The sequence below is a fragment of the Gastrolobium bilobum genome, unplaced genomic scaffold (assembly GCF_033153095.1).
Source record: "Gastrolobium bilobum isolate Gb01-03AN ecotype WA unplaced genomic scaffold, APGP_CSIRO_Gbil_v1 utg11809, whole genome shotgun sequence".
NCBI classification, from domain to species: domain Eukaryota; kingdom Viridiplantae; phylum Streptophyta; class Magnoliopsida; order Fabales; family Fabaceae; genus Gastrolobium; species Gastrolobium bilobum.
Genome location: NW_026897907.1, coordinates 209,979 through 220,582, shown reverse-complemented (window position 1 = coordinate 220,582; position 10,604 = coordinate 209,979). Strand labels below are relative to the sequence as shown.

Below are 10,604 nucleotides of genomic sequence, written 5' to 3'. Positions count from 1 at the left end.
GTCGAGATCCGAGATCAAGAACCTTGTTGATTGACTTCCGCGCAAAGGCTGCTTAACCCAGCTTGAAGAAACCGAGTTCCCAACATGTTTCACATTAATTTCTTGTTTCGCTAAAAATTTGTTTCATTTCTTTGTCAGAAACAAGGAAAATGCAGCGTAGAGCTCGTGACGAGGAACGAAGGATCTTGGATGACCAAGAAAAGTTGAGAATTGAATTGGAGGGAAAAAGGCAAAAGCTTGATTCCTAGAGCAGCCACCTAAACAAATGTGAGGTTCTAACGTTTATTTTTTCATTTTATAAACAGCCTTGTCATGGTTTGTCCTTTCATTTCATAAGCAGCCATCTAACATAATCTCTTTGTCCTTCTAGAAAGATTTGAAAAATGAGTCACTGCGTATGGGTTCAGAGGAGCTGAAGATAGCTCATTAGAAAATTTTAAGACTTGTTGAAGAGCAAAAGGTTTGCCTCTTAACCTTTTGGATGAGTTTTTTAAAAAAATGATTTTTTATGCATTATTTTTTTTGTAAAGAATTTTTTTTAAGAGATAAAGTTATTTTATGTTTGGATGTATGATCTAAAAATCACTTTTACATAAAAAAATTATTTGAATGTTAAAATAAAAAAAAAAGCATTTTTTATATGTAAAATTATAATAAAAGAGAGATAAAATAGCACGATTGTGGAATAAGGAGAGATAAAATAGGTATGTTAGGATGAGGTTAAAATTGTATTTTAAAAATTTATATTATCTTTTTTTCAAAAAAAAATTATATTATCTTTTAATTTTTGCTTTTTTCAAAAGCAACCAACTACTGGTTAAAAAAAATAGTATTTTAACTTTTATTTTAAATTTTACTTTTTTAAAAGTTGTTATCCAAACATCTAAAAATTCTCAAAATGACTTTTATTTTTTAAAAAGCAATTTTTTTAAGAATAAAAACTCATCCAAACGAGCACTATGCAGCATATCTTGTGTATCACTAATTCTTATACATTGCGAATGCTTTGTGTATCCTGAAATTCGCAGAGATAGAAAGAGGAAACCTTGAAAAAGTTACTTCATTTCGAAAAAGAGCTAGATGCTAAATGCCAAACAAAATTAGAAATGGAAATTAAAGAGTTAAAAGGGAAATTGCAACTTAGGAAGCATCTTGGAGATGAAGACGATGCAGCTTTCTAGAATAAGATAAAAGGAATGAATGATGAATTGCAAGAAAAAAAAAAATAGAAGATTTGGAGGAAATGAATCAAACCCAAATTGTCAAGGAGCGCGAGAGCTATGATGAACCACATTTGTAAAATTAATGTCTCACAATTTTAAAATTAATGTCTCATCAAAATTTTAACATGTCATTTTTTTTTTTGAGTTATACACTAAATTAGTACATAGACATTAGTACAAACCATCATATTAAATATCAAAGTACATCAACATCGTAAAACAACAATACAAACATATAATAATAGTAATCTACTGTGCATCTCCTCATCATCAAAATTTTAACATGTCATTTTTATGAACAGTGCTTAAACTAATGGTAAGAGCATCCTTAAAAGGTGGATCTTGGTTAAACTACAACCAAACTTTAAAGGTGGTTTAAACTGCAACGAAATTTTGTGAACTTCAAGAGGAAATTCTTTGCACTTGAAAATAACTAATTAAGGATTTCAATTTTAAAACTTTCAATTGAATATCTAAGCTTTATTAAATTACCATTTAAGGACTTCAACTTCAATAAGAAATAATTTAATAATACTTGTAAATTGAAAAACAAATCTTAGGACATATTTGCCATGTGTTTTCTTCATAATGTAACTTGCTTTAATTTATCAAGATAAAAAATACTTTTACCTTCTCATCATTTTATTAGTAAAAAAGCATTTCAATTAAGAGAAATCATTCTCTCATTTTACATAAAATAGTTATCGCATGCTCTTCTCAAATAAAAAATTTCACCTCCACTTTTTTTTCTTTTTTTATAATGGGTGGCAAACCCCAACATATCATGTGTCTATTGATAGAAGATATCAATCTCCAACAACACGAGAAAATAGAACACTTTAATTAAATCAAAGTCCTTAAATGATAACAATAAGAGTTTAATCTTGTAATTTATTTACTATTTAAACAAAAAAAATTGTACATACAAAGTACAAGCCCAAGAAAAATTGCTTATGAATAGAAAAATAAAGATATTACAATCATCCCCATCTCATAAACTCAGAAAAAACAGTTCCAAAGAAAATGAGCATTACATCTATAATTCCTGACTCCCAATGCTATTGGGATTAAATTTGAATGGTAAAAAAATGCTATATGGTATACTCTGCTAAGGGGACCATAGGAATCAAATGATACCAAATCAAATACCAATAAAATTAACCTGATGGAAAATTTGTCTTAACCTCTATCTATGGAGATTTCACTCTTGAGGCAAACGTTTCAGCAACCAGCAGGGGGAAAGCTATAGTTGCATCACAGTGTACCTGATTTAATGAAATAAAAAGACTTTTAAGGTATATATAGTATTGTTAGGTGTTAAGTACCTTTGTTTTAGTACCAGTATCAAAATTGAGTTGTCAAAATTTATTGGTTGTTTATTTTACAACAAATGTTTAGAACTACGTAAATATAACTAGCAACCAATAATTATTCAACAACTTACTTTAGGTTTGCTATTAGAAGTTATGTTGGAATTGCATAATCTAAAAATAGATGAACCTTTGGCCTTTTCAAGCATATTACTAAATGAAGATGCTGATGTTCATAGCTACAATAATGTAAATGAAAAAATATTTCTGCTTTTGCAGTAGAAAATTTTTCTCTACCGCACTCCTATAAAAGCGAGTGTGTCTCATTGTAAAAAGAAGAGAGAAAAAAAAAATTAATGGGGCCAGAGAAAATTTTTCAACAGTAAAAGCAGAAACATTAAACCATAATGTAAAAACTAATGAACCTCTGGCAAAAGCATTGATGGTAGAAGTTTAGAGAATTCTGAAAGGAAGAAAACGAGTTGTTAAAGTATTCTTATGAGTCTATGACATACCTTAACAGTCTTTGCAGATCCTCGGATTTTTCCCCATGAAACAGCCTCATCTGGACGAGCTCCAGAATCACTACCATCAAATTCTTGTGCAGTATTGATAAAAACAGCATAGTCTGCACCATTACGCATCATATTGGCATTGCAAATGTGATGTTTTGGAAGGCCACCCCCTAAAATGATCATGCCTGTTTTTCTAGGACTTGCATGTACAGCTTCACCATTCATGGCCCTTATATCTGTTGCATTGCTAATTACTTTAGTTATGATTCTACCTTTTTCACAATCATCCATGCAGTAAAAAGTAGAAAGAAAGCAGAAAAAAACCTTGAACTATGTCCACAATCAGACCAGGGCTGCGGAAGGAATGGAAGTACAACATGTCCCCCAATGATCCATCGGTTAGGCCTGGACAGAAAACTGGAATGTTGTTCTGGAAAATATCAAAGAAAATAATATTATCAGCTGTTTTCTGAAACCTACATTGTTCAGTAAATCGAAAAATCGACACAAATAACTAAATTGCATTCGGTATATAGTATATACACGCCACATGAAATATAGACAAATACAAGTAGAATGATGGGAAAAGAAACTAGGATAAAGATTTGTATCAGAAACAAAGTGGAGGGAATTGCATGATTTACGGAAAATCTAAGCTTGGAGTCATTCTTGCCTTGTATGCCCAGTAAAGGTAAGAGCTTTCATTGTTTATCTCTTTTCCCAATCGTGATATTAACTTAGATGGTGTCCACATAACATTCTGTGAAGAAAGAATAAGATGAAGATGTGTCAGGAAAACTGTTACAAGTGAAAACTGGACAAAATTAGTCTTTTAGTTGATTTTGGTTTAGCACAAACTAGACAAATATTAGAAGTAATACAAATACAAAAAACAATAATATTGACAAGGCAAAAAACAGAAAAACAAAATTGAAATCGTCATGAACCAACTATTTTAAAAGCTTAAACTCTTAGGTTAAGATACATAAATGGTTTTATATTACATCTCCAACATGTCCCCTCTAGCAAGAGTCATTGGGGGTTGAAGTTTGGACAATGTATAGCCCACTAACCTTATGCTGAAATTCAACAATTTTATTAGAAGAATGGGGATGGAAAGGATCAAACTCTAAACCATTTGATTACAAAGGCTCTAATATCATGACATAAGCCAACTATTCCAAAAGCTTAAGTTGTAATGTGAAAACATATGAATGGTTTTATATTACATCTTTAACACAAATATTTCTCAATCAAGTAGAGTAAATCTATTATGCAAAATTTAGCAAAACCAATAAATGTGACTCCAGGAATCCACAAAAACTGAACCATATAAATTTTATAATGCACTCAATAGAGAAGTATAAAATATAATACCTCATTGTTTTGTTCTCTCAACATCTGATCAAAAATAGGAATAATCCAGTCTTCAAACTTGCAATAGTTATCATTAGGGACCAATAAATTACCAATTCGATTCAACCCTTTTGAGCGCAGATAGGCTCCAGGTAGAGAGAAATCTCCTTTATACGTTGGTGCAAGGCACTTTATAAGATCTTCTTCAATGCCACCTGTAGTTGTAACAACTACATCAACCTACAAAATAGATGCAACAAAATTAAGAACATGACTAGAATAACTTGAATTTAATAATCAACAAATATTTGCTTTAGCCACTTACTTTTCAATGGATTAATTACAAGCTATCATTGTTTCACAAAAGCCATCAGGAAGTTCAAATACATATCTAATAAAGGGATATTTAAAGAACAAATAAATGCGATGCTCAGCACCATAGTGATGAGCAATCTCACCGCACAATCTTTTCATGCTCGATCCACATACTATGAAAAACTTAGTAGTGACAAAAATATATAGAGTTATACACCAACTAAAACACCCTTTTCACTTCTAAAAATTATATTTTTCATCCTCAATACAGCAAAACATAAGTTACTACGTCAATGGCTAAAAATAAAATCTGAAAAAAAAAATTAGGAAAGCAAGTTTATGGAAACTCACCATGTGATGCTGAACAAGATACCGAACAGTATCTCTAACACCAGAGGAGATGAGATTAGAAGTAAAACCCAGAAACACTTTACATGTGACAGATTTTCGATAATCCAAATCCCTCTCGTCATCACCGCAGTCCTCGGTTATGGGTTCATCAGCCAGTCTCCAATCTAGCTTCAACCCCATATCCCAAAAAATGCAAAGATGAGACTTTTATAAGCAAAAAGGCACAAAAAGGCAAAAATACAGAGATAGGGTGGAGAAAAATGAACCATTTGATTAACAACTTAGATGAAATAGCTTCAATCCCATATCCCAGAAAATGCAAAGATGATAAATTTATGAGCAAAAAGGCACAAAATGGCAAAAATAAATAGATGGGGTGGAGAAAAATGAACCATTTGATTAACACCTTGGATGGACTAACTTCAATCCCATATCCCAGAAAATGCAAAGATGAGAAATTTATGAACAAAATGGCAGAATATGACATAAATAAAGAAATGGGGTAGAGAAAAAATGAACCATTTGATTAACAACTTGGATTGCATCGGCGAGGTTGGAAGCCTGAAAACCAGTGGTGAGCATGGACCTAAGAAGCTCGGGATAATTGACGCCATGGTTGAAGTCATAGCCCTGAATCTGGAGGCACTTTCCATCGAGTTTTTCTGATTCTTTGAAGACGGTGGAGTGAACTGAGTTCAGAACTTCATCTTCCTTTGCATCACCCATTCTCTTTCTCTTTCTCACTCCCAAGACATAAAAGTACATAACAAAAAGCACCACGCTTCCAATTAGTGCTTTAAGGTAGTACCTGTTCCCCTGTTTTAAATATAATTATTCTATTTTATTTTACTTTTTTCCCATGACCAAAGAACCCTCCATGTTTTTTTTTTTTAGTGATCTGCTGAGGAATTTTGAAATATGGGTGATTTTAGTTTTTTGAACGATGAAAATTAGGGTTATAAAGATTAGCCCTAAAATTAGGTATTAAAAGATTCAATCTCGGTAATATTATCCCTTAATAGATCTAGTTACATCTGAAGTTCCTGAATGTATGATTTGTTAATCAAGTTAATTTGTGCGCTAGAAATATTGAGAATTAATTTCACATTTGTAATACATATTTAGGAATTAATTTAAATGAGAAAATACATAGGTATTGGATTGAGATTTAAAGAATTTTAATAGATTAATTTTGGATAAAAAAATTTATTGGTATTTAATTAAGATTTTAAAAAATTGAAAAAAAAAATCATGTGCAATTAATTCTATTAAGATTTTAAAAGATGAGATAGATTATTCTATTTTTTTTTTTGTCTACCACTCTAAAAAAAAACTATAAACTTAATTAGCATCTATCTTTCTCTTCCTTCCTTAGATTCTGATCTAATAATGTTCGAGAGTAATAGATAAAAATAGACAGAAAAAAAATAAGTAGATAAATAAAAATTAATATAGCCCAAAAATAAATTAAAATTATAATAAAAAATTCTACAAATCCAAATGACATTGTTTTGGGTTAACAAAAGAAACACTTTAACCTAAAAAGTAATATAAATAGACAATGTAAATAGAGAAAAAATGGTTTCAATATTATGCTATTTTATAGGAAGTTAGAGAATTAATTGATAGTTTTGATATCTAAGCGAAGACTCAGGTTCAATTTTATTAAGTTTTTTGAAATGATAAAGTTGTTTACATTTTAAAATGAACCGATTTAAAAATTAGTTATTTCTTAAACTGATTAAAAATAATAATTAAGTTCATAAATTAATTAAAAAAATATCGTTTCATAATACTTTGGTGCAATGATTCAACTCGATTTGTATAATTTTGTTCTTTATATAGTCATAAACAATTATTGGGCTTGTGAAGCTTTACCTCAGAAGGTATCATTTTCCAAGTCAATACCGGTTCAATATGAAGAAGAACCGGTTCAATACCAGTGGGCTGCGAACCGAGTCTCAAGTTTGACCCATTTCCTTTTCATTATTGGGCTATTCCATGGAATAAAAAGACCATCAGTTATTAACCAAAAAGCCCATTAGGGTTAGGGTTTTGTTATATTTGAGACTCATATACTTCGTTGTTCACTCTCTGTTGATCGCTGCCTCAAGGTCGAAGCTCGAAACCCTTCCAAGGTTTCTCTCTCTTTCTATTTCACAGATTCTTTCCATGATTCCATGAAAGTGTAATTTACGCCTTCTAATCTCAAAATTTCGTAGCTTTTTTATGATGCAATTTGTGATTGGTTTGTGTAGGTAAGTAATCAATCGGTGGTTCAGAATGGTGGAGAAGGGCAAGGGTAGGAAGGAAGAGGTGGTTACCCGAGAGTACACCGTCAACCTCCACAAGCGCCTCCATGGCTGGTAATCTATTATTTTTCCTGCATCTTATTCATTAGGTTGTTGTATGCTTCTTCTTTTTTTGCATTGTAAATTGCTATTTATTGGATTGAACCAACCCCAATTCTTTATGCTTTAATAATCCCTTTAATTTATTTCATGGGTTTAGTGCTAAAGCCTAAAATTTATAATCATATGGAGAAAAAAAAATTAGTAACCAATCTAGCTAAATGGATCTGAGATTTTGGTGGTTATAGAATAAAAGATATTAGGAACTTGTTGCTTCTTGTTGGGGGATTCAAACGCTGTTGTATATTGTTCCCATTGTTGTGTAATTCATACTGTTTTCTTTGTTGTTATACTATTAGATGTCTTAGTGGTTTCTGTTTGCTTTGTTTTATGGAAAATAGCACATTTAAGAAGAAGGCTCCAAAAGCTATCAAGGAGATCAGAAAGTTTGCTCAAAAAGCCATGGGTACCAATGATGTGAGGGTGGATGTGAAGCTGAACAAGTATGTATGGAGCCAGGGAATCCGAAGTGTTCCAAGGAGGATCAGGGTACGCATTGCTCGCAAGAGGAATGATGATGAAGATGCCAAGGAAGAGCTATACTCCCTTGTTACAGTTGTTGAAATCCCTAAGGAAGAGCTCAAAGGTATGGGCACCAAGGTCATTGATGACGAGGATTGATTTATCAGATATGTTTGAAATCTGGAGACATATATGTAGTTTTTTTTTTGTTTTCGCAATTGAGTCTTGTCTTTTCTAGATTGTTAAATTGCTTCTAATTTTGTTGAGACATAATGTGGTTTGATAATATCAATTTAGTTTTTGCTGCCACTCTTATGTTTGTGTTAGGACGATTGGGAAAAGCATAATCGATTTTGGCTCTCATTTTATTTTTCCTTATATATTGGTTGTGGCCTTGTGGGATAATGAAAATTTGAATGCGGTTGATTGACTCTTTAGTATATCATACAAAAATCACCATGAAAACATGGAATTGAATGCAAACATATCTTTTTCTCATACAAAGATATGATGGGTGTCTCTACACCCAGAATGGTCCCTCTGTAGGACCCTTTTGTTGCTTGTTTATTTCCTTTTTTTTCCAAAAAAGAATGCAAATATATTACGAGCACAAAATGCAATTTTATTCTGGTAGCAGCAGCTACTGCAAATATATTATAGCAAAAAATATAGTTTACTTATAATCAAACAACTTCAGGACAAAACTCAGGCCAGGCAAGAGCAAGAGCAAATTCAACGCTAGAATCTTTTGTAATTGTCTAATTCATTGCTGCCTGCCTCCCCGCTCTGCTTTTTGGTGGAACTTCATTTTTAGGCCAGTTTCTCTGTCAGCATAAATGAACGCAAAGTCAAAAGTTCCTTAACTTATAGCTGCTGCAAAACACAAGGGGAAAAAAATCAGCAGCTAAACACTGTAAAAATGTCAACTTTGAATTGGAAAAAGATCTCTGGCGACAGAATAAAAACGATTACATGTAGTAATATATCCAAAAAATTTAGAGCCGAGACTATGAAATCAATCTTGTGCTCTATTCTAGCTTTTTGATGACTGATAATCCAATGCCATATTGCTGAAATCTCCAAAAGCAATGAATCTTCAGGTAGGCAATTACCCCCGTATTCAGGGTTTGATTGAAGTAGACATGTTGGATATCCATGGAAATTATTAAAGTATAAAAACCTTTCCATATTGAGGAATGTTGAGCTCAGTGAGGAGAAGGCGAGTAGCCAGTAAACACTCCCACTTGTCATTTTGGGATTCAGTCATTCAACAGCTTCAAAAGTATGGTGATTATGAAGCCCCTCAATGAATATGAAAACGAAGTTGAAACCTTTCTACTTTTGGTTCAGTCTCAAATCAAATGTGCAAGTTACAATTGCAATGGACAGAATAATTCTCAAGATGTTTCTCATTCGCATCCCTCAGCTCTTTCAGAGGTTCTAATTGTCGAGGGTAAACAGCAGTCTCCATTATATAATGCCGCCGCATCATTGCTGAGTTAGACGGGCATATATGAACATGCCCACATAAAATTCCTTTGATAATTTTTATTGAAATTTCAAAATACAGAAAATAATGCAAGATACAAGAAAGCAATTATTCAACCTTACAATTTTAAAGACTTCATGAAACTCCCAATCTTTATGTAAGAAATGTAGCATATATACTTTTAGAATCTGTTAAGTGATATTAGCACAAATGATAAATATTATTATACTAAAAAAATGATAAATATTAAATAAACCATATGATATATTTAAAGGATATATGTCTCTTCAGCTGCAGGAAAGAAAAGCTATCTGCATGCAGCAGTCATATGCTTTTCAAGATACAGAACCGTATCCTGAAAAGCATGTGTCAGCTGGAGATAACTTCCTTCCAGCAACAGAAAATTAATAGCGCCTTATATTTAAACACAGTATAACATTCTTTTTAGTTTGTCAACATTGACATGAATATAAAATGAAAACCAAAAAAAATAACATATCTAAATTTATCATTTAAAAAGTTAAAAATACATTTAAAAATGCTAACATGTGAGTAGAGAAAGAGGAGCCTTGACTAATGGATTCCACGCTCGTCGCAATAGAGAGGAGTTCGAAAGTTTAAGAAGTATAGAGAAGGGTGGAAATGAAGAGGGTGAATGTGAGAAATGGGTTGGAGCACAAAAGTGTTTTCAACTAATGATTTAGGCCTTTATGTCGTTCATTCACATTGCATGACAAAACGTTCACATATCCCATATTCTTGCACAATTATCTTTTACTAGTAGTGTTACATGTTTGTCCCAACCATTGACACTACACTCACCAACTGCTCACTCAATCGCATGCATTTTAGAATATTTCCCACAATCATCTATATATGACATATTCATGCTTTAAGACAAGGATATTTTACTATTTGCTCAATTGAGTCTATTCCACCTCTTGCGAATACTAACTTAACACCGGAAACACGATAATAATTAATGGCCAGTCCAGAATAGAATTCAAACAGACGCTCTTAAATAATACTTCCACTCTTTACACACATGATATTTCATGTTTAAATGGATATCCTATTAGATTAAGGAGTTACCACTGGTTTAATTTATAGCTGATGGCGAACATGTAATTTTATTTTAAGGTTTATTAGAACTATATCAAGCATGAGAGGTT

General features: G+C 32.1%; 2 protein-coding genes across 3 annotated transcripts; one reads left to right on the top strand and one right to left on the bottom strand.

Moving 5' to 3' along the window:
- Window positions 1-2,163: 2,163 nt before the first annotated feature.
- On the bottom strand, window positions 2,164-5,849 carry LOC133311329 (deoxyhypusine synthase). Of its 2 annotated transcripts, none has more exons than XM_061512352.1 (7): window positions 5,590-5,849; window positions 5,071-5,238; window positions 4,426-4,644; window positions 3,722-3,808; window positions 3,373-3,478; window positions 3,049-3,284; window positions 2,164-2,488 (listed from the first exon to the last, which is right to left on the bottom strand). In XM_061512352.1, exons 1-7 carry the CDS (start codon window positions 5,833-5,835, stop codon window positions 2,414-2,416), a joined length of 1,137 nt encoding a protein of 378 aa, XP_061368336.1. In that variant the 5' UTR covers window positions 5,836-5,849; the 3' UTR covers window positions 2,164-2,413. The 2 variants fall into 2 exon arrangements, with proteins under 2 accessions (XP_061368336.1, XP_061368337.1); XM_061512353.1 differs by having other exon boundaries at window positions 5,071-5,234.
- Window positions 5,850-7,113: 1,264 nt separating this feature from the next.
- LOC133311330 (large ribosomal subunit protein eL31) lies at window positions 7,114-8,256 on the top strand. Its single transcript, XM_061512354.1, has 3 exons — window positions 7,114-7,208; window positions 7,329-7,436; window positions 7,823-8,256. The coding sequence occupies exons 2-3, from the start codon at window positions 7,354-7,356 to the stop codon at window positions 8,100-8,102; spliced, it is 363 nt and encodes a 120-aa protein (XP_061368338.1). The 5' UTR covers window positions 7,114-7,208; window positions 7,329-7,353; the 3' UTR covers window positions 8,103-8,256.
- Window positions 8,257-10,604: the final 2,348 nt, after the last annotated feature.